This window comes from Oncorhynchus mykiss, unplaced genomic scaffold (genome assembly GCF_013265735.2).
Source record: "Oncorhynchus mykiss isolate Arlee unplaced genomic scaffold, USDA_OmykA_1.1 un_scaffold_119, whole genome shotgun sequence".
Lineage (NCBI taxonomy): Eukaryota > Metazoa > Chordata > Actinopteri > Salmoniformes > Salmonidae > Oncorhynchus > Oncorhynchus mykiss.
Genome location: NW_023493660.1, coordinates 1,713,179 through 1,737,229, shown reverse-complemented (window position 1 = coordinate 1,737,229; position 24,051 = coordinate 1,713,179). Strand labels below are relative to the sequence as shown.

The 24,051-nt window shown below is 46.5% G+C and overlaps 1 protein-coding gene across 3 annotated transcripts in view; it reads right to left on the bottom strand.

Moving 5' to 3' along the window:
• Positions 1–262: 262 nt before the first annotated feature.
• Positions 263–24,051, bottom strand: part of LOC110515857 (fumarate hydratase, mitochondrial) — a 42,031-nt gene continuing 18,242 nt past the window's right edge. For 2 of the 3 annotated variants that reach the window (XM_036972049.1, XM_036972051.1), the window contains 6 exons: positions 23,797–23,979; positions 19,917–20,082; positions 19,205–19,408; positions 12,152–12,279; positions 4,007–4,160; positions 263–490 (listed from right to left, as the gene is read on the bottom strand). In XM_036972049.1, coding sequence (XP_036827944.1) covers positions 348–490; positions 4,007–4,160; positions 12,152–12,279; positions 19,205–19,408; positions 19,917–20,082; positions 23,797–23,979 — 978 coding nt within the window. In that variant the 3' untranslated portion in view covers positions 263–347. Of the gene's footprint in view, positions 491–4,006; positions 4,161–10,186; positions 10,259–12,151; positions 12,280–19,204; positions 19,409–19,916; positions 20,083–23,796; positions 23,980–24,051 lie in introns of those variants that run through there. The other variant, XM_036972050.1, reaches the window with a different exon arrangement.

Below are 24,051 nucleotides of genomic sequence, written 5' to 3'. Positions count from 1 at the left end.
TCCCTCCTCTCCCCTGGAACTATTCCCCAAGTCGTTGCTGTAAATGACAATGTGTTCTCAGTCAACTGACCTGGTAAAATAAGGTTTAAATAATATACAACCATGTGTTCTCAGTCAACTGACCAGGTAAAATAAGGTTTAAATAATATACAACCATGTGTTCTCAGTCAACTGACCTGGTAAAATAAGGTTTAAATAATATACAACCATGTGTTCTCAGTCAACCGACCTGGTAAAATAAGGTTTAAATAATATACAACAATGTGTTCCAACAAACATGTTTTATTGTTTTATTTGTACAAAGACAAGACATTTATAACCATAGACATTCTGCAGCGTGTTGTGTTCTACTTGGGTCCCAGCATCTCGTGTGGCTTGACCCAGGCGTCAAACTCTTCTGCTGTCAGGTATCCTAGCTTGATAGCAGTTTCCTTGAGATTTCCTCCCTCTTTGTGAGCCGTCTTGGCAATCTTAGCAGCCTTGTCATAACCTGTTGAGAAGATGGAGAAGGGATGAATTCAGACGTTAAAATACTGAAGCATCATTAAGACTGAGACTGATGACAAACCATGACCTTCTACTTCCTCAACGTCTAAACACTGAAGACCTGAGCCTCAGAGAACACAATTAAGGAACCAATAGCAGACCCTCGAAGACGTTATACAGTGGGGTAAAAAAGTATTTAGTCAGCCACCAATTGTGCAAGTTCTCCCACTTAAAAAAATGAGAGAGGCCTGTAATTTTCATCATAGGTACACTTCAACTATGACAGACAAAACGAGAAAAAAAATCCTGAAAATCACATTGTAGGATTTTTAATGAATTTATTTGCAAATTATGGTGGAAAATTAGTATTGTATGTGGTCGTGGCAGTTGGCGGTCCCCGAGAACTCCTGGGTTCTGTAATGTCCCCGAGAACTCCTGGGTTCTGTAATGTCCCCAAGAACTCCTGGGTTCTGTAATGTCCCCGAGAACTCCTGGGTTCTGTAATGTCCCCGAGAACTCCTGGGTTCTGTAATGTCCCAGAGAACTCCTGGGTTCTGTAATGTCCCAGAGAACTCCTGGGTTCTGTAATGTCCCAACAGAGAACTCCTGGGTTCTGTAATGTCCCAACAGAGAACTCCTGGGTTCTGTAATGTCCCAACAGAGAACTCCTGGGTTCTGTAATGTCCCAACAGAGAACTCCTGGGTTCTGTAATGTCCCAACAGAGAACTCCTGGGTTCTGTAATGTCCCAACAGAGAACTCCTGGGTTCTGTAATGTCCCAACAGAGAACTCCTGGGTTCTGTAATGTCCCAACAGAGAACTCCTGGGTTCTGTAATGTCCCAACAGAGAACTCCTGGGTTCTGTAATGTCCCAACAGAGAACTCCTGGGTTCTGTAATGTCCCAACAGAGAACTCCTGGGTTCTGTAATGTCCCAACAGAGAACTCCTGGGTTCTGTAATGTCCCAACAGAGAACTCCTGGGTTCTGTAATGTCCCAACAGAGAACTCCTGGGTTCTGTAATGTCCCAACAGAGAACTCCTGGGTTCTGTAATGTCCCCGAGAACTCCTGGGTTCTGTAATGTCCCCGAGAACTCCTGGGTTCTGTAATGTCCCCGAGAACTCCTGGGTTCTGTAATGTCCCCGAGAACTCCTGGGTTCTGTAATGTCCCAGAGAACTCCTGGGTTCTGTAATGTCCCAACAGAGAACTCCTGGGTTCTGTAATGTCCCAACAGAGAACTCCTGGGTTCTGTAATGTCCCAACAGAGAACTCCTGGGTTCTGTAATGTCCCAACAGAGAACTCCTGGGTTCTGTAATGTCCCAACAGAGAACTCCTGGGTTCTGTAATGTCCCAACAGAGAACTCCTGGGTTCTGTAATGTCCCAACAGAGAACTCCTGGGTTCTGTAATGTCCCAACAGAGAACTCCTGGGTTCTGTAATGTCCCAACAGAGAACTCCTAGGTTCTGTAATGTCCCAACAGAGAACTCCTGGGTTCTGTAATGTCCCAACCGAGAACTCCTGGGTTCTGTAATGTCCCAACAGAGAACTCCTGGGTTCTGTAATGTCCCAACAGAGAACTCCTGGGTTTTGTAATGTCCCAACAGAGAACTCCTGGGTTCTGTAATGTCCCAACAGAGAACTCCTGGGTTCTGTAATGTCCCAACAGAGATCTCCTGGGTTCTGTAATGTCCTCGAGAACTCCTGGGTTCTGTAATGTCCCAACAGAGAACTCCGGGGTTCTGTAATGTCCCAACAGAGAACTCCTGGGTTCTGTAATGTCCCAACAGAGAATGTCCCAACCGAGATCTCCTGGGTTCTGTAATGTCCCAACCGAGATCTCCTGGGTTCTGTAATGTCCCAACCGAGATCTCCTGGGTTCTGTAATGTCCCAACCGAGATCTCCTGGGTTCTGTAATGTCCCAACCGAGATCTCCTGGGTTCTGTAATGTCCCAACCGAGATCTCCTGGGTTCTGTAATGTCCCAACCGAGATCTCCAGGGTTCTGTAATGTCCCAACCGAGAACTCCAGGGTTCTGTAATGTCCCAACAGAGAACTCCTGGGTTCTGTAATGTCCCAACCGAGAACTCCAGGGTTCTGTAATGTCCCAACCGAGAACTCCAGGGTTCTGTAATGTCCCAACAGAGAACTCCTGGGTTCTGTAATGTCCCAACCGAGAACTCCTGGGTTCTGTAATGTCCCAAACGAGAACTCCAGGGTTCTGTAATGTCCCAACAGAGAACTCCAGGGTTCTGTAATGTCCCAACAGAGAACTCCAGGGTTCTGTAATGTCCCAACAGAGAACTCCAGGGTTCTGTAATGTCCCAACAGAGAACTCCAGGGTTCTGTAATGTCCCAACAGAGAACTCCAGGGTTCTGTAATGTCCCAACAGAGAACTCCAGGGTTCTGTAATGTCCCTATTCAATACGTAGTGCAAAACGTCTGACCGGAGCCAAGAGGGGAGACAGGTGCAGCTGGGTCTGATTGGGATATCTGGTGCTAACACTCCTTTACAGGGGGGACTCCTGTTAATAACCACAGTGTCTGACAGGGGAGACAGGTGCAGCTGGGTCTGATGGGGGGGGATATCTGGTGCTAACACTCCTTTACAGGGGGGCTCCTGTTAGCCACCAGACTGAGGGTGGACTCCCTACACACTGAGCCACCAGACTGAGGGTGGACTCCCTACACACTAAGCCACCAGACAGAGTGGACTCCCTACACACTGAGCCACCAGACAGAGTGGACTGTCTCAGTAGGACTCCATCTACTGCAGTAGACAGACTCACTGTGCTGTAGAGCAAAACATCTCATTGACAATACTCACATTACAGTCTGGTGGATCTCAGCACTGTTGAAACGTGGGACTGTGAGTTACTGCCCTCTAGTGGTTACAAGTGAAAGACTGATGGATAACCTGTTGATTTCTCCTGCAGTTGTATTCTGCACAGTAAATCAAATCAATGTATTTATAAAGGACTTCTTACATCAGCTGATATCTCAAAGTGCTGTACAGAAACACAGCCTAAATCCCCAAACAAATCAAATGTATTTATAAAGCCCTTCTTACATCAGCTGATATCTCAAAGTGCTGTACAGAAACCCAGCCTAAAACCCCAAACAGCAAGCAGTGCAGGTGTAGAAGCACGGTGGCTAGGAAAAACTCCCTAGCCAAAACCTAGGCCAAAACCTAGGAAGAAACCTAGAGAGGAACCAGGCTATGTGGGGTGGCCAGTCCTCTTCTGGCTGTGCCGGGTGGAGATTATAACAGAACATGGCCAAGATGTTCAAATGTTCATAAATGACCAGCAGGGTCAAATATTAATAATCACAGTAGTTGTCGAGGGTGCAACAGGTCAGCACCTCAGGAGTAAATGTCAGTTGGCTTTTCATTCAGAGTATCTCTACCGCTCCTGCTGTCTCTAGAGAGCAGGTATCTAGATCTCATTCATTACTTTTGGTCCCCTGCTGTATGTACGTACACTACTTGGAAGCACGTACGGTACTACGACACATACCTATGTGTGGGTTGAGGGCGGTGACCAGCATCAAGGACTCGTTCATGAGTTTGTTGATCCTGTCGATGTTCGCTTCAATGCCCACCACACAGTTATCAGTGAAGGAGACTGAGGCATCCCCCAGCAGCCTGGCTGAGTTCAACACGTTCTTAATCTGGGAGGAGGAGAGAGGAGGAGTTACATTATGACTGAGGCATCCCCCAGCAGCCTGGCTGAGTTCAACACGTTCTTAATCTGGGAGGAGGAAGAGAAGAGGAGTTACATTATGACTGAGGCATCCCCCAGCAGCCTGGCTGAGTTCAACACGTTCTTAATCTGGGAGGAGGAGAGGAGGAGTTACATTATGACTGAGGCATCCCCCAGCAGCCTGGCTGAGTTCAACACGTTCTTAATCTGGGAGGAGGAGTTACATTATGACTGAGGCATCCCCCAGCAGCCTGGCTGAGGTCAACACTTAATCTGGGAGGAGGAGAGGAGGAGTTACATTATGACTGAGGCATCCCCCAGCAGCCTGGCTGAGTTCAACACGTTCTTAATCTGGGAGGAGGAGTTACATTATGACTGAGGCATCCCCCAGCAGCCTGGCTGAGTTCAACACTTAATCTGGGAGGAGGAGAGGAGGAGTTACATTATGACTGAGGCATCCCCCAGCAGCCTGGCTGAGTTCAACACTTAATCTGGGAGGAGGAGAGAGGAGGAGTTACATTATGACTGAGGCATCCCCCAGCAGCCTGGCTGAGTTCAACACTTAATCTGGGAGGAGAGAGGAGTTACATTATGACTGAGGCATCCCCCAGCAGCCTGGCTGAGTTCAACACTTAATCTGGGAGGAGGAGAGAGGAGTTACATTATGACTGAGGCATCCCCCAGCAGCCTGGCTGAGGTCAACACTTAATCTGGGAGGAGAGAGGAGTTACATTATGACTGAGGCATCCCCCAGCAGCCTGGCTGAGTTCAACACTTAATCTGGGAGGAGGAGAGAGGAGTTACATTATGACTGAGGCATCCCCCAGCAGCCTGGCTGAGGTCAACACTTAATCTGGGAGGAGAGAGGAGTTACATTATGACTGAGGCATCCCCCAGCAGCCTGGCTGAGTTCAACACTTAATCTGGGAGGAGAGAGGAGTTACATTATGACTGAGGCATCCCCCAGCAGCCTGGCTGAGTTCAACACTTAATCTGGAAGGAGGAGAGAGGAGTTACATTATGACTGATGCATCCCCCAGCAGCCTGGCTGAGTTCAACACTTAATCTGGGAGGAGGAGAGAGGAGTTACATTATGACTGAGGCATCCCCCAGCAGCCTGGCTGAGTTCAACACTTAATCTGGGAGGAGGAGGAGAGAGGAGTTACATTATGACTGAGGCATCCCCCAGCAGCCTGGCTGAGTTCAACACTTAATCTGGGAGGAGGAGAGAGGAGTTACATTATGACTGAGGCATCCCCCAGCAGCCTGGCTGAGTTCAACACTTAATCTGGGAGGAGGAGGAGAGGAGGAGTTACATTATGACTGAGGCATCCCCCAGCAGCCTGGCTGAGTTCAACACTTAATCTGGGAGGAGGAGAGAGGAGTTACATTATGACTGAGGCATCCCCCAGCAGCCTGGCTGAGTTCAACACGTTCTTAATCTGGGAGGAGGAGGAGAGGAGGAGTTACATTATGACTGAGGCATCCCCCAGCAGCCTGGCTGAGTTCAACACTTAATCTGGGAGGAGAGAGGAGTTACATTATGACTGAGGCATCCCCCAGCAGCCTGGCTGAGTTCAACACTTAATCTGGGAGGAGGAGAGAGGAGGAGTTACATTATGACTGAGGCATCCCCCAGCAGCCTGGCTGAGTTCAACACTTAATCTGGGAGGAGAGAGGAGTTACATTATGACTGAGGCATCCCCCAGCAGCCTGGCTGAGTTCAACACTTAATCTGGGAGGAGGAGAGAGGAGGAGTTACATTATGACTGAGGCATCCCCCAGCAGCCTGGCTGAGGTCAACACTTAATCTGGGAGGAGGAAGTTACATTATGAATGAGGCATCCCCCAGCAGCCTGGCTGAGTTCAACACGTTCTTAATCTGGGAGGAGGAGAGAGGAGTTACATTATGACTGAGGCATCCCCCAGCAGCCTGGCTGAGTTCAACACTTAATCTGGGAGGAGGAGTTACATTATGACTGAGGCATCCCCCAGCAGCCTGGCTGAGTTCAACACTTAATCTGGGAGGAGGAAGTTACATTATGAATGAGGCATCCCCCAGCAGCCTGGCTGAGTTCAACACGTTCTTAATCTGGGAGGAGGAGGAGAGGAGGAGTTACATTATGACTGAGGCATCCCCCAGCAGCCTGGCTGAGGTCAACACTTAATCTGGGAGGAGTAGGAGTTACATTATGACTGAGGCATCCCCCAGCAGCCTGGCTGAGTTCAACACGTTCTTAATCTGGGAGGAGGAGAGAGGAGGAGTTACATTATGACTGAGGCATCCCCCAGCAGCCTGGCTGAGGTCAACACTTAATCTGGGAGGAGTAGGAGTTACATTATGACTGAGGCATCCCCCAGCAGCCTGGCTGAGTTCAACACGTTCTTAATCTGGGAGGAGGAGAGAGGAGGAGTTACATTATGACTGAGGCATCCCCCAGCAGCCTGGCTGAGGTCAACACTTAATCTGGGAGGAGGAGAGAGGAGTTACATTATGACTGAGGCATCCCCCAGCAGCCTGGCTGAGTTCAACACTTAATCTGGGAGGAGGAGGAGAGGAGGAGTTACATTATGACTGAGGCATCCCCCAGCAGCCTGGCTGAGTTCAACACTTAATCTGGGAGGAGGAGAGAGGAGTTACATTATGACTGAGGCATCCCCCAGCACTCTAGCTGATGTCACACTTAATCTGGGAGGAGGAGGAGAGGAGGAGTTACATTATGACTGAGGCATCCCCCAGCAGCCTGGCTGAGGTCAACACTTAATCTGGGAGAGGGAGAGAGGAGTTACATTATGACTGAGGCATCCCCCAGCACTCTAGCTGATGTCACACTTAATCTGGGAGGAGGAGAGAGGAGTTACATTATGACTGAGGCATCCCCCAGCAGCCTGGCTGAGGTCAACACTTAATCTGGGAGGAGGAGAGAGGAGTTACATTATGACTGAGGCATCCCCCAGCAGCCTGGCTGAGGTCAACACTTAATCTGGGAGGAGGAGAGAGGAGGAGTTACATTATGACTGAGGCATCCCCCAGCACTCTAGCTGATGTCACACTTAATCTGGGAGGAGGAGGAGAGGAGGAGTTACATTATGACTGAGGCATCCCCCAGCAGCCTGGCTGAGTTCAACACGTTCTTAATCTGGGAGGAGGAGAGAGGAGGAGTTACATTATGACTGAGGCATCCCCCAGCAGCCTGGCTGAGTTCAACACGTTCTTAATCTGGGAGGAGGAGTTACATTATGACTGAGGCATCCCCCAGCAGCCTGGCTGAGTTCAACACTTAATCTGGGAGGAGAGAGGAGTTACATTATGACTGAGGCATCCCCCAGCAGCCTGGCTGAGGTCAACACTTAATCTGGGAGGAGAGAGGAGTTACATTATGACTGAGGCATCCCCCAGCAGCCTGGCTGAGTTCAACACTTAATCTGGGAGGAGAGAGGAGTTACATTATGACTGAGGCATCCCCCAGCACTCTAGCTGATGTCACACTTAATCTGGGAGGAGGAGAGAGGAGTTACATTATGACTGAGGCATCCCCCAGCAGCCTGGCTGAGTTCAACACTTAATCTGGGAGGAGGAGAGAGGAGGAGTTACATTATGACTGAGGCATCCCCCAGCACTCTAGCTGATGTCACACTTAATCTGGGAGGAGGAGAGAGGAGGAGTTACATTATGACTGAGGCATCCCCCAGCAGCCTGGCTGAGGTCAACACTTAATCTGGGAGGAGGAGTTACATTATGACTGAGGCATCCCCCAGCAGCCTGGCTGAGTTCAACACGTTCTTAATCTGGGAGGAGGAGGAGAGGAGGAGTTACATTATGACTGAGGCATCCCCCAGCAGCCTGGCTGAGGTCAACACTTAATCTGGGAGGAGGAGTTACATTATGACTGAGGCATCCCCCAGCAGCCTGGCTGAGTTCAACACGTTCTTAATCTGGGAGGAGGAGAGAGGAGTTACATTATGACTGAGGCATCCCCCAGCAGCCTGGCTGAGTTCAACACTTAATCTGGGAGGAGGAGTTACATTATGACTGAGGCATCCCCCAGCAGCCTGGCTGAGTTCAACACGTTCTTAATCTGGGAGGAGGAAGAGAAGAGGAGTTACATTATGACTGAGGCATCCCCCAGCAGCCTGGCTGAGGTCAACACTTAATCTGGGAGGAGTAGGAGTTACATTATGACTGAGGCATCCCCCAGCAGCCTGGCTGAGTTCAACACGTTCTTAATCTGGGAGGAGGAGAGAGGAGGAGTTACATTATGACTGAGGCATCCCCCAGCAGCCTGGCTGAGGTCAACACTTAATCTGGGAGGAGTAGGAGTTACATTATGACTGAGGCATCCCCCAGCAGCCTGGCTGAGTTCAACACGTTCTTAATCTGGGAGGAGGAGAGAGGAGGAGTTACATTATGACTGAGGCATCCCCCAGCAGCCTGGCTGAGGTCAACACTTAATCTGGGAGGAGGAGAGAGGAGTTACATTATGACTGAGGCATCCCCCAGCAGCCTGGCTGAGTTCAACACTTAATCTGGGAGGAGGAGGAGAGGAGGAGTTACATTATGACTGAGGCATCCCCCAGCAGCCTGGCTGAGTTCAACACTTAATCTGGGAGGAGGAGAGAGGAGTTACATTATGACTGAGGCATCCCCCAGCACTCTAGCTGATGTCACACTTAATCTGGGAGGAGGAGGAGAGGAGGAGTTACATTATGACTGAGGCATCCCCCAGCAGCCTGGCTGAGGTCAACACTTAATCTGGGAGAGGGAGAGAGGAGTTACATTATGACTGAGGCATCCCCCAGCACTCTAGCTGATGTCACACTTAATCTGGGAGGAGGAGAGAGGAGTTACATTATGACTGAGGCATCCCCCAGCAGCCTGGCTGAGGTCAACACTTAATCTGGGAGGAGGAGAGAGGAGTTACATTATGACTGAGGCATCCCCCAGCAGCCTGGCTGAGGTCAACACTTAATCTGGGAGGAGGAGAGAGGAGGAGTTACATTATGACTGAGGCATCCCCCAGCACTCTAGCTGATGTCACACTTAATCTGGGAGGAGGAGGAGAGGAGGAGTTACATTATGACTGAGGCATCCCCCAGCAGCCTGGCTGAGTTCAACACGTTCTTAATCTGGGAGGAGGAGAGAGGAGGAGTTACATTATGACTGAGGCATCCCCCAGCAGCCTGGCTGAGTTCAACACGTTCTTAATCTGGGAGGAGGAGTTACATTATGACTGAGGCATCCCCCAGCAGCCTGGCTGAGTTCAACACTTAATCTGGGAGGAGAGAGGAGTTACATTATGACTGAGGCATCCCCCAGCAGCCTGGCTGAGGTCAACACTTAATCTGGGAGGAGAGAGGAGTTACATTATGACTGAGGCATCCCCCAGCAGCCTGGCTGAGTTCAACACTTAATCTGGGAGGAGAGAGGAGTTACATTATGACTGAGGCATCCCCCAGCACTCTAGCTGATGTCACACTTAATCTGGGAGGAGGAGAGAGGAGTTACATTATGACTGAGGCATCCCCCAGCAGCCTGGCTGAGTTCAACACTTAATCTGGGAGGAGGAGAGAGGAGGAGTTACATTATGACTGAGGCATCCCCCAGCACTCTAGCTGATGTCACACTTAATCTGGGAGGAGGAGAGAGGAGGAGTTACATTATGACTGAGGCATCCCCCAGCAGCCTGGCTGAGGTCAACACTTAATCTGGGAGGAGGAGTTACATTATGACTGAGGCATCCCCCAGCAGCCTGGCTGAGTTCAACACGTTCTTAATCTGGGAGGAGGAGGAGAGGAGGAGTTACATTATGACTGAGGCATCCCCCAGCAGCCTGGCTGAGGTCAACACTTAATCTGGGAGGAGGAGTTACATTATGACTGAGGCATCCCCCAGCAGCCTGGCTGAGTTCAACACGTTCTTAATCTGGGAGGAGGAGAGAGGAGTTACATTATGACTGAGGCATCCCCCAGCAGCCTGGCTGAGTTCAACACTTAATCTGGGAGGAGGAGTTACATTATGACTGAGGCATCCCCCAGCAGCCTGGCTGAGTTCAACACGTTCTTAATCTGGGAGGAGGAAGAGAAGAGGAGTTACATTATGACTGAGGCATCCCCCAGCAGCCTGGCTGAGTTCAACACTTAATCTGGGAGGAGGAGGAGGAGTTACATTATGACTGAGGCATCCCCCAGCAGCCTGGCTGAGTTCAACACTTAATCTGGGAGGAGGAGAGAGGAGTTACATTATGACTGAGGCATCCCCCAGCAGCCTGGCTGAGGTCAACACTTAATCTGGGAGGAGGAGAGAGGAGTTACATTATGACTGAGGCATCCCCCAGCACTCTAGCTGATGTCAACACTTAATCTGGGAGGAGGAGAGAGGAGGAGTTACATTATGACTGAGGCATCCCCCTGCAGCCTGGCTGAGGTCAACACTTAATCTGGGAGGAGGAGAGACACACACACACACACACATAGGCACTGACACACACACACACACACGATAACATAAGCACTATATGTACACATGGATTTAGTACTGTAGATATGTGGTAGTGGTGGAGGAGGGGCCTGAGGGCACAGTGTGCTGTGAAATCTGTGAACGTAAATGTAATGTTTTTAAAATTGTATAAACTGCCTTAATCATGACGGACCCCAGGAAGAGTAGCTGCTGCCTTGACAGGAACTAATGGGGATCCATAATAAACCCCAGGAAGAGTAGCTGCTGCCTTGGCAGGAATTAATGGGGATCCATAATAAACCCCAGGAAGAGTAGCTGCTGCCTTGGCAGGAATTAATGGGGATCCATAATAAACCCCAGGAAGAGTAGCTGCTGCCTTGGCAGGAACTAATGGGGATCCATAATAAACCCCAGGAAGAGTAGCTGCTGCCTTGGCAGGAACTAATGGGGACCCATAATAAACCCCAGGAAGAGTAGCTGCTGCCTTGGCAGGAACTAATGGGGATCCATAATAAACCCCAGGAAGAGTAGCTGCTGCCATGGCAGGAACTAATGGGGATCCATAATAAACCCCAGGAAGAGTAGCTGCTGCCTTGGCAGGAACTAATGGGGATCCATAATAAACTCCAGGAAGAGTAGCTGCTGCCTTGGCAGGAACTAATGGGGATCCATAATAAACCCCAGGAAGAGTAGCTGCTGCCTTGGCAGGAACTAATGGGGATCCATAATAAACCCCAGGAAGAGTAGCTGCTGCCTTGGCAGGAACTAATGGGGATCCATAATAAACCCCAGGAAGAGTAGCTGCTGCCTTGGCAGGATCTAATGGGGATCCATAATAAACCCCAGGAAGAGTAGCTGCTGCCTTGGCAGGAACTAATGGGGATCCATAATAAACCCCAGGAAGAGTATCTGTCTGCCGTGGAAGGAACTAATGGGGATCCATAATAAACCCCAGGAAGAGTAGCTGCTGCCTTGGCAGGAACTAATGGGGATCCATAATAAACCCCAGGAAGAGTAGCTGCTGCCATGGCAGGAACTAATGGGGATCCATAATAAACCCCAGGAAGAGTAGCTGCTGCCTTGGCAGGAACTAATGGGGATCCATAATAAATACAAAGTATTGTCTCAGTCCACGGTGAAACTGGCCTATTAGCATCGTCTTAGTCCACGGTGAAACTGGCCTATTAGCATCGTCTTAGTCCACGGTGAAACTGGCCTATTAGCATCGTCTTAGTCCACGATGAAACTGGCCTATTTGCATTGTCTCAGTCCACTGTGAAACTGGCCTATTAGCATTGTCTCAGTCCACGGTGAGACTGGCCTATTAGCATCGCCTCAGTCCACGGTGAGACTGGCCTATTAGCATTGTCTCAGTCCACGGTGAAACTGGCCTATTAGCATTGTCTCAGTCCATGGTGAAACTGGCCTATTAGCATTGTCTCAGTCCACGGTGAAACTGGCCTATTAGCATCGTCTTAGTCCACGGTAATATCAGTTCTTACCATCATTGGCTTGAAGACGTTAAGCTCAAAGTGTCCGTTGCTGCCTCCGATGGTCACAGCCACGTTGTTTCCCATAACCTGGGCTGCTACCATGGTCATGGCCTCACACTGGGTGGGGTTAACTTTCCCTGGAAGATATACATACACACAGTTAAAACCCAGTAGGTCAAACCCATATTAGTTAAAACCCAATGGGTCAAACACATATTAGTTAAAACCCAGTGGGTCAAACCCATATTAGTTAAAACCCAGTGGGTCAAACCCATATTAGTTAAAACCCTGTGGGTCAAACCCATATTAGTTAAAACCCAGTGGGTCAAACCCATATTAGTTAAAACCCTGTGGGTCAAACCCATATTAGTTAAAACACATATTAGTTAAAACCCTGTGGGTCAAACCCATATTAGTTAAAACCCTGTGGGTCAAACCCATATTAGTTAAAACCCTGTGGGTCAAACCCATGTTAGTTAAAACCCTGTGGGTCAAACCAATATTAGTTAAAACCCTGTGGGTCAAACCCATATTAGTTAAAACCCTGTGGGTCAAACCTATATTAGTTAAAACACATATTAGTTAAAACCCTGTGGGTCAAACCCATATTAGTTAAAACACACATTGGTTAAAACTCATATTAGTTAAAACCCATATTAGTTAAAACACAGTGGTTAAAACCCCATGGTTAATACTCATAGTGGTTAAAACCCCATGGTTAAAACCCCATGGTTAAAACCCCATGGTTAAAACCCACAGTGGTTAAAACCCCATGGTTACATGGTTAAAACCCCATGGTTAAAACCCCATGGTTAAAACTCATAGTGGTTAAAACCCCATGGTTAAAACCCCATGGTTAAAACCCCATGGTTAAAACCCCATGGTTAATACTCACAGAGGTTAAAACTCATATTAGTTAAAACCCCATGGTTAATACTCATAGTGGTTAAAACTCATATTGGTTAAAACCCCATGGTTAATACTCATAGTGGTTAAAACCCCATGGTTAAAACTCATAGTGGTTAAAACCCCATGGTTAAAACCCCATGGTTAAAACTTAGTGGTTAAAACCCCATGGTTAAAACCCCATGGTTAATACTCATAGTGGTTAAAACCCCATGGTTAAAACCCCATGGTTAAAACCCCATGGTTAATACTCATAGTGGTTAAAACCCCATGGTTAAAACTCATAGTGGTTAAAACCCCATGGTTAAAACCCCATGGTTAATACTCACAGTGGTTAAAACCCCATGGTTAATACTCACAGTGGTTAAAACCCCATGGTTAATACTCATAGTGGTTAAAACCCCATGGTTAAAACCCCATGGTTAATACTCATAGTGGTTAAAACTCATAGTGGTTAAAACCCCATGGTTAATACTCATAGTGGTTAAAACCCCATGGTTAAACCCCATAGTGGTTAAAACCCCATGGTTAATACTCATAGTGGTTAAAACCCCATGGTTAAAACCCCATGGTTAAAACTTAGTGGTTAAAACCCCATGGTTAAAACCCCATGGTTAAAACTCATATTAGTTAAAACCCATATTAGTTAAAACACAGTGGTTAAAACCCCATGGTTAAAACTCATATTAGTTAAAACCCCATGGTTAAAACCCCATGGTTAAAACCCATATTAGTTAAAACCCCATGGTTAAAACCCCATGGTTAAAACCCCATGGTTAAAACCCATATTAGTTAAAACACAGTGGTTAAAACCCCATGGTTAAAACCCCATGGTTAAAACCCCATGGTTAAAACCCATATTAGTTAAAACACAGTGGTTAAAACCCCATGGTTAAAACTCATATTAGTTAAAACCCCATGGTTAAAACCCCATGGTTAAAACCCATATTAGTTAAAACACAGTGGTTAAAACCCCATGGTTAATACTCATAGTGGTTAAAACCCCATGGTTAAAACCCACAGTGGTTAAAACCCCATGGTTAAAACCCCATGGTTAATACTCATAGTGGTTAAAACCCCATGGTTAAAACCCCATGGTTAAAACCCCATGGTTAAAACCCATATTAGTTCAAACACAGTGGTTAAAACCCCATGGTTAAAACCCCATGGTTAAAACCCCATGGTTAATACTCATAGTGGTTAAAACCCCATGGTTAATACTCATATTAGTTAAAACCCATATTAGTTAAAACCCCATGGTTAAAACCCCATGGTTAATACTCATAGTGGTTAAAACCCATATTAGTTAAAACACAGTGGTTAAAACCCCATGGTTAAAACTCATATTAGTTAAAACCCCATGGTTAAAACCCCATGGTTAAAACCCCATGGTTAAAACTCATATTAGTTAAAACCCCATGGTTAAAACCCCATGGTTAAAACCCCATGGTTAAAACCCATATTAGTTAAAACACAGTGGTTAAAACCCCATGGTTAAAACCCCATGGTTAAAACCCCATGGTTAAAACCCCATGGTTAATACTCATAGTGGTTAAAACCCCATGGTTAAAACCCCATGGTTAAAACCCCATGGTTAATACTCATAGTGGTTAAAACCCCATGGTTAAAACCCCATGGTTAAAACCCCATGGTTAATACTCATAGTGGTTAAAACCCCATGGTTAAAACCCCATGGTTAATACTCATAGTGGTTAAAACCCCATGGTTAAACCCCATGGTTAAACCCCATGGTTAAAACCCCATGGTTAATACTCATAGTGGTTAAAACCCCATGGTTAAAACTTATAGTGGTTAAAACCCACAGTGGTTAAAACCCCATGGTTAAAACTCATATTAGTTAAAACCCCATGGTTAAAACCCCATGGTTAAAACCCCATGGTTAAAACTCATAGTGGTTAAAACCCCATGGTTAAAACCCCATGGTTAATACTCATAGTGGTTAAAACCCCATGGTTAATACTCATAGTGGTTAAAACCCCATGGTTAAAACCCCATGGTTAAAACCCCATGGTTAAAACCCCATGGTTAATACTCACAGTGGTTAAAACCCCATGGTTAATACTCATAGTGGTTAAAACCCCATGGTTAAAACCCCATGGTTAATACTCATAGTGGTTAAAACCCCATGGTTAATACTCATAGTGGTTAAAACCCCATGGTTAAAACCCCATGGTTAATACTCATAGTGGTTAAAACCCCATGGTTAATACTCATAGTGGTTAAAACCCCATGGTTAATACTCATAGTGGTTAAAACCCCATGGTTAATACTCATAGTGGTTAAAACCCCATGGTTAATACTCAGTGGTTAAAACCCCATGGTTAATACTCATAGTGGTTAAAACCCCATGGTTAAAACCCCATGGTTAATACTCACAGTGGTTAAAACCCCATGGTTAAAACCCCATGGTTAATACTCACAGTGGTTAAAACCCCATGGTTAATACTCATAGTGGTTAAAACCCCATGGTTAAAACCCCATGGTTAATACTCATAGTGGTTAAAACCCCATGGTTAATACTCATAGTGGTTAAAACCCCATGGTTAAAACCCCATGGTTAATACTCACAGTGGTTAAAACCCCATGGTTAATACTCATAGTGGTTAAAACCCCATGGTTAAAACCCCATGGTTAATACTCATAGTGGTTAAAACCCCATGGTTAATACTCATAGTGGTTAAAACCCCATGGTTAAAACTCATAGTGGTTAAAACCCCATGGTTACATGGTTAAAACCCCATGGTTACATGGTTAAAACCCCATGGTTACATGGTTAAAACCCCATGGTTACATGGTTAAAACCCCATGGTTAATACTCATAGTGGTTAAAACCCCATGGTTAATACTCATAGTGGTTAAAACCCCATGGTTAATACTCATAGTGGTTAAAACCCCATGGTTAAAACCCCATGGTTAAAACCCCATGGTTAAAACCCCATGGTTAATACTCATAGTGGTTAAAACCCCATGTTTAAAACCCCATGGTTAAAACCCCATGGTTAAAACCCATAGTGGTTAAAACCCCATGGTTAATACTCATAGTGGTTAAAACCCCATGGTTAAAACCCCATGGTTAAAACCCCATGGTTAATACTCATAGTGGTTAAAACCCCATGGTTAAAACCCCATGGTTAAAACTCATAGTGGTTAAAACCCCATGGTTACATGGTTAAAACCCCATGGTTAAAACCCCATGGTTAAAACCCCATGGTTAAAACCCCATGGTTAAACCCCATGGTTAAACCCCATAGTGGTTAAAACCCCATGGTTAAACCCCATGGTTAATACTCAGTGGTTAAAACCCCATGGTTAAAACCCCATGGTTAATACTCAGTGGTTAAAACCCCATGGTTAATACTCATAGTGGTTAAAACCCCATGGTTACATGGTTAAAACCCCATGGTTAAAACCCCATGGTTAAACCCCATAGTGGTTAAAACCCCATGGTTAAAACCCCATGGTTAAAACCCCATGGTTAATACTCATAGTGGTTAAAACCCCATGGTTAAAACCCCATGGTTAAAACCCCATGGTTAATACTCATAGTGGTTAAAACCCCATGGTTAAAACCCCATGGTTAAAACCCCATGGTTAAAACCCCATGGTTAATACTCATAGTGGTTAAAACCCCATGGTTAAAACCCCATGGTTAAAACTCATAGTGGTTAAAACCCCATGGTTACATGGTTAAAACCCCATGGTTAAAACCCCATGGTTAAAACCCCATGGTTAAACCCCATGGTTAAACCCCATAGTGGTTAAAACCCCATGGTTAAACCCCATGGTTAATACTCAGTGGTTAAAACCCCATGGTTAAAACTTAGTGGTTAAAACCCCATGGTTAAAACCCCATGGTTAAAACCCCATGGTTAATACTCAGTGGTTAAAACCCCATGGTTAATACTCATAGTGGTTAAAACCCCATGGTTACATGGTTAAAACCCCATGGTTAAAACCCCATGGTTAATACTCATAGTGGTTAAAACCCCATGGTTAAAACCCCATGGTTAAAACCCCATGGTTAAAACCCCATGGTTAATACTCATAGTGGTTAAAACCCCATGGTTAAAACCCCATGGTTAAAACCCCATGGTTAATACTCATAGTGGTTAAAACCCCATGGTTAAAACCCCATGGTTAAAACCCCATGGTTAAAACTCATAGTGGTTAAAACCCCATGGTTAAAACCCCATGGTTAAAACCCCATGGTTAAAACCCCATGGTTAAAACCCCATGGTTAATACTCATAGTGGTTAAAACAGTGGTTAATACTCATAGTGGTTAAAACAGTGGTTAAAACCCCATGGTTAATACTCATAGTGGTTAAAACCCCATGGTTAAAACAGTGGTTAAAACCCCATGGTTAAACCCCATGGTTAAACCCCCATGGTTACATGGTTAAAACCCCATGGTTACATGGTTAAAACCCCATGGTTAAAACCCCATGGTTAAACCCCATAGTGGTTAAAACCCCATGGTTAAACCCCATAGTGGTTAAAACCCCATGGTTAAACCCCATAGTGGTTAAACCCCATGGTTAAACCCCCATGGTTACATGGTTAAAACCCCATGGTTACATGGTTAAAACCCCATGGTTAAAACCCCATGGTTAAACCCCATAGTGGTTAAAACCCCATGGTTAAACCCCATAGTGGTTAAAACCCCATGGTTAAACCCCATAGTGGTTAAAACCCCACAGTCGACGACCCCGTTCAGCTCTTTCCCCCCCCGATCAAACTGTTGTTGTTTTTTACTGTTACAAACTGTTCTACTTGTGTAAATAAACTAAACCAAGGTAGGGCTGTAACGTTACACGAGCTCCAATCACAACCTGTTGAAATCCTACAACAACACAGCTGAACAGAGGTCAACAACACCACTTCTGAGAGGAGGGTAAACACTGGACAGCACCACTTTCAAGGCTCTCCTAAATGTCAAGGCCTTCTGAGGAAACTGTTCTGTAATCAGTCCATCAGCATAGGATCCCTTCATGTCATGTCAAGGCCTTCTGAGGAAACTGTTCTGTAATCAGTCCATCAGCACGATCCCTTCATGTCATGTCAAGGCCTTCTGAGGAAACTGTTCTGTAATCAGTCCATCAGCGTAGGATCCCTTCATGTCATGTCAAGGCCTTTAGTAGAAACTGTTCTGTAATCAGTCCATCAGCGTAGGATAAAGACAGGTTGTGGGTAGCTAGAGAGGTAGTCTGAATAAAGGCAGGTTGTGGGTAGCTAGAGAGGCAGTCTGAATAAAGACAGGTTGTGGGTAGCTAGAGAGGCTGTCTGACTAAAGACAGGTTGTGGGTAGCTAGAGAGGTAGTCTGAATAAAGACAGGTTGCGGGTAGCTAGATAGTATTTATAACATCTCCTGCTGAAGTAGAGGTCAAGAGGGGGAAGTAAAGGCCAAAAATACATCTTGAAACCAGACCCACCCTGGATGTGGCGTGGATGATTTCTGACAGCTGGGAGTTAGGTGGGGTCATGTAGCTCTGTTCAGACAGCTGGGAGTTAGGTGGGGTCATGTTGCTCTGTTCAGACAGCTGGGAGTTAGGTGGGGTCATGTAGCTCTGTTCAGACAGCTGGGAGTTAGGTGGGGTCATGTAGCTCTGTTATAACAACTGGGAGTTAGGTGGGGTCATGTAGCTCTGTTCAGACAGCTGGGAGTTAGGTGGGGTCATGTAGCTCTGTTCAGACAGCTGGGAGTTAGGTGGGGTCATGTAGCTCTGTTCAGACAGCTGGGAGTTAGGTGGGGTCATGTAGCTCTGTTCAGACAGCTGGGAGTTAGGTGGGGTCATGTAGCTCTGTTCAGACAGCTGGGAGTTAGGTGGGGTCATGTAGCTCTGTTCAGACAGCTGGGAGTTAGGTGGGGTCATGTAGCTCTGTTATAACAGCTGGGAGTTAGGTGGGGTCATGTAGCTCTGTTCAGACAGCTGGGAGTTAGGTGGGGTCATGTAGCTCTGTTCAGACAGCTGGGAGTTAGGTGGGGTCATGTAGCTCTGATGTAACAAGCATTTCGCTACACTCGCATTAACATCTGCTAAACACGTGTATGTAACCAATCGAATTTGATTTGACAGTGAACTATATCGTGTTATGCTTGACAACAATGGTGAAAACCAGACTAGGGAAACTCACCAGGCATGATGCTGCTACCAGGCTCGTTCTCAGGCAGACAGAGTTCTCCCAGGCCAGAGCGGGGCCCGGACCCCAGGAAGCGGATATCATTGGCGATCTTCATCATACTGACGGCCACCGTGTTCAACGCGCCGCTCAGCTCCACCAGAGCATCGTGGGCCGCCAGAGCCTCAAATTTGTTGGGAGCAGTCACGAAAGGCAGACCTGGAGACAGGATATGACTTCATGTAGACAGGTTTTGATAAAAACAGAAACAATTCAAGGTTGACAGAGTATGTAATGTCTGACTTATGATAACAGCTGGGAGGGTAAAATGTAGCCATAACACCACAATGCAAACCCTCTGACAGAACCACGTGACTTGGTGTAAAGAGAAAACAGGAGAGGACCTAGTGCAGAGCCCTGGGGGACACCAGTAGTGAGACATTATAGAGGACCTAGCGCAGAGCTGTGGGGGACACCAGTAGTGAGACATTATAGAGGACCTAGTGCAGAGCTGTGGGGGACACCAGTAGTGAGACATTATAGAGGACCTAGTACAGAGCCCAGGGGGACAAAAGAAGTGGGACATTAAAGAGGACCTAGTGCAGAGACCTGGGGGACACCAGTAGTGAGAAAACGTGGACCAGACATGACCATGATAACCATTATGAAATGTGTGTGTGTGTGTGTATGTATGTATGTATGTATGTATGTATATAGCTTCCTGTACCTGTGAGAGAGGCGACAGTAGCTGCTACTTTCTCAGCGAAGCCGATGCGCGTGTTGAGGCCCGTGCCCACGGCAGTACCTCCTGCTGCCAGCTCATATATTCTGGGCATGGCCGTCTTCACTCGCTCTATACTGTACTTTACCTGCTGCACATACCCACCGAACTCCTGTAAAACCAAGAGAACCAGGACAGTTGGTCGACTGGTAGAAATACATTTTAAATGGCTCATTAGGACAGTTGGTCGACTGGTAGAAATACATTTTAAATGGCTCATTAGGACAGTTGGTCGACTGGTAGAAATACATTTTAAATGGCTCATTAGGACAGTTGGTCGACTGGTAGAAATACATTTTAAATGGCTCATTAGGACAGTTGGTCGACTGGTAGAAATACATTTTAAATGGCTCATTAGGACAGTTGGTCGACTGGTAGAAATACATTTTAAATGGCTCATTAGGACAGTTGGTCGACTGGTAGAAATACATTTTAAATGGCTCATTAGGACAGTTGGTCGACTGGTAGAAATACATTTTAAATGGCTCATTAGGACAGTTGGTCGGCTGGTAGAAATACATTTTAAATGGCTCATTAGGACAGTTGGTCGACTGGTAGAAATACATTTTAAATGGCTCATTAGGACAGTTGGTCGACTGGTAGAAATACATTTTAAATGGCTCATTAGGACAGTTGGTCGACTGGTAGAAATACATTTTAAATGGCTCATTAGGACAGTTGGTCGACTGGTAGAAATACATTTTAAATGGCTCATTAGGACAGTTGGTCGACTGGTAGAAATACATTTTAAATGGCTCATTAGGACAGTTGGTCGACTGGTAGAAATACATTTTAAATGGCTCATTAGGACAGTCGACTGGTAGAAATACATTTTAAATGGCTCATTAGGACAGTTGGTCGGCTGGTAGAAATACATTTTAAATGGCTCATTAGGACAGTTGGTCGACTGGTAGAAATACATTTTAAATGGCTCATTAGGACAGTTGGTCGACTGGTAGAAATACATTTTAAATGGCTCATTAGGACAGTTGGTCGACTGGTAGAAATACATTTTAAATGGCTCATTAGGACAGTTGGTCGACTGGTAGAAATACATTTTAAATGGCTCATTAGGACAGTTGGTCGACTGGTAGAAATACATTTTAAATGGCTCATTAGGACAGTTGGTCGACTGGTAGAAATACATTTTAAATGGCTCATTGGGACAGTTGGTCGACTGGTAGAAATACATTTTAAATGGCTCATTAGGACAGTTGGTCGACTGGTAGAAATACATTTTAAATGGCTCATTAGGACAGTTGGTCGACTGGTAGAAATACATTTTAAATGGCTCATTAGGACAGTAGGTCGACTGGTAGAAATACATTTTAAATGGCTCATTAGGACAGTTGGTCGACTGGTAGAAATACATTTTAAATGGCTCATTAGGACAGTTGGTCGACTGGTAGAAATACATTTTAAATGGCTCATTAGGACAGTTGGTCGACTGGTAGAAATACATTTTAAATGGCTCATTAGGACAGTTGGTCGACTGGTAGAAATACATTTTAAATGGCTCATTAGGACAGTTGGTCGACTGGTAGAAATACATTTTAAATGGCTCATTAGGACAGTCGACTGGTAGAAATACATTTTAAATGGCTCATTGGGACAGTTGGTCGACTGGTAGAAATACATTTTAAATGGCTCATTAGGACAGTTGGTCGACTGGTAGAAATACATTTTAAATGGCTCATTAGGACAGTTTGACATCTAGCAGACTAGTATGTTACCACACTAGTGTTGCACGTACAGCACACCGAGACATCTGCACTTTTCCAATACAACACGAAAAACGGGTCGGTACAAAATGTTTGGAACTTTCGTTTCTTCTATCAAAAAAGTGTCACGTTTGGAAAAAAAAGTAAATGCTTTGAAATTAATTACATTTGTCCATGTTTATCATAAACCATCAACAGTTATTCATATTCCCTGCAACTTCCTCATGAGACAACGGCAAGGGAATGCCCGTCTGTGTGCGAATGTCAACCGTCTGCTGGTAGCTGGAAAGGCTAATGAGGCAATAATGCTAATGACAACCGTCTGCTGGTATCTGGAAAGGCTAATGAGACGATAATGCTAATTAATGACAACCGTCTGCTGGTAGCTGGAAAGGCTAATGAGGCGATAATGCTAATGACAACCGTCTGCTGGTATCTGGAAAGGCTAATGAGGCGATAATGCTAATGACAACCGTCTGCTGGTATCTGGAAAGGCTAATGAGGCGATAATGCTAATGACAACCGTCTGCTGGTATCTGGAAAGGCTAATGAGGCGATAATGCTAATGACAATCGTCTGCTGGTATCTGGAAAGGCTAATGAGGCGATAATGCTAATGACAACCGTCTGCTGGTATCTGGAAAGGCTAATGAGGCGATAATGCTAATTAATGACAACCGTCTGCTGGTAGCTGGAAAGGCTAATGAGGCGATAATGCTAATGACAACCGTCTGCTGGTATCTGGAAAGGCTAATGAGGCGATAATGCTAATGACAAACATCTGCTGGTAGCTGGAAAGGCTTTCCCAAAAACCTTCTCAATTAAAAGTTTACTACAAAGTAGCCCATGCCTACCTGGCAGAATGACATCATGATTATTTACATCAATCCAGTGGCCATTTGTTCAGTAAAACTAAATACAGTGGGACTGAGAGCGAAACGCTTCTTTCTCTGCCATGTTATCATTTACGGTGTCGAGTATCGTGATTCTAAAACTGGTATCGTGACAACAACATATCACAGAGACAGGCACAAAGATTATCACGACATGACACTGGCCACAGCTGAATGAATCAATTAGCAACGTGATCATGATCATTAGAGACGCTGTCTTCAGTAATCCCCCGAGACAACAGCACGGAGCTTTAAACAGCATCCTACAACATGAACACGTTATGAGGTGTGTGTCTATGTCCTGCCCCTGTCCCAGAGACAACGGCACAGCGTCCTGTCCCTGTCCCAGAGACAACAGCACAGCGTCCTGCTCCTGTCCCAGAGACAACGGCACAGCGTCCTGCTCCTGTCCCAGAGACAACGGCACAGCGTCCTGCTCCTGTCCCAGAGACAACGGCACAGCATCCTGTACCTGTCCCAGAGACAAGAGCACAGCGTCCTGTACCTGTCCCAGAGACAACGGCACAGCGTCCTGCTCCTGTCCCAGAGACAACGGCACAGCATCCTGTACCTGTCCCAGAGACAAGAGCACAGCGTCCTGTACCTGTCCCAGAGACAACGGCACAGCGTCCTGCTCCTGTCCCAGAGACAACGGCACAGCGTCCTGTACCTGTCCCAGAGACAACAGCACAGCGTCCTGCTCCTGTCCCAGAGACAACGGCACAGCATCCTGTACCTGTCCCAGAGACAACAGCACAGCGTCCTGTACCTGTCCCAGAGACAACGGCACAGCGTCCTGCTCCTGTCCCAGAGACAACGGCACAGCATCCTGTACCTGTCCCAGAGACAAGAGCACAGCGTCCTGTACCTGTCCCAGAGACAACGGCACAGCGTCCTGTACCTGTCCCAGAGACAACGGCACAGCGTCCTGTACCTGTCCCAGAGACAACGGCACAGCGTCCTGTACCTGTCCCAGAGACAAGAGCACAGCGTCCTGTACCTGTCCCAGAGACAAGAGCACAGCGTCCTGTACCTGTCCCAGAGACAAGAGCACAGCGTCCTGTACCTGTCCCAGAGACAACGGCACAGCGTCCTGTACCTGTCCCAGAGACAACGGCACAGCGTCCTGTACCTGTCCCAGAGACAACAGCACAGCGTACTGTACCTGTCCTAGAGAAAACGGCACAACGTCCTGTGTGTGTGTGTACTGTACCTGTCCCAGAGACAACGGCACAGCGTCCTGTGTGTGTGTGCGTCCGATCTTGATGATGTCTTTAAACTCCACAGCCTTGGCGTGCAGGGCGTCGTGGAGGTGTTGTAGACCGGGCAGCAGAACCTCGTGGACCTCTTTGGCTGCTGCGATGTGCATGGCTGTGGGGAACGTATCGTTGGAGCTCTGCAAGAGCAGACAAGAGGTCAACTACAGGTCCATTCAAATACTCTGAAAGACCCAACTATTTACATTAAA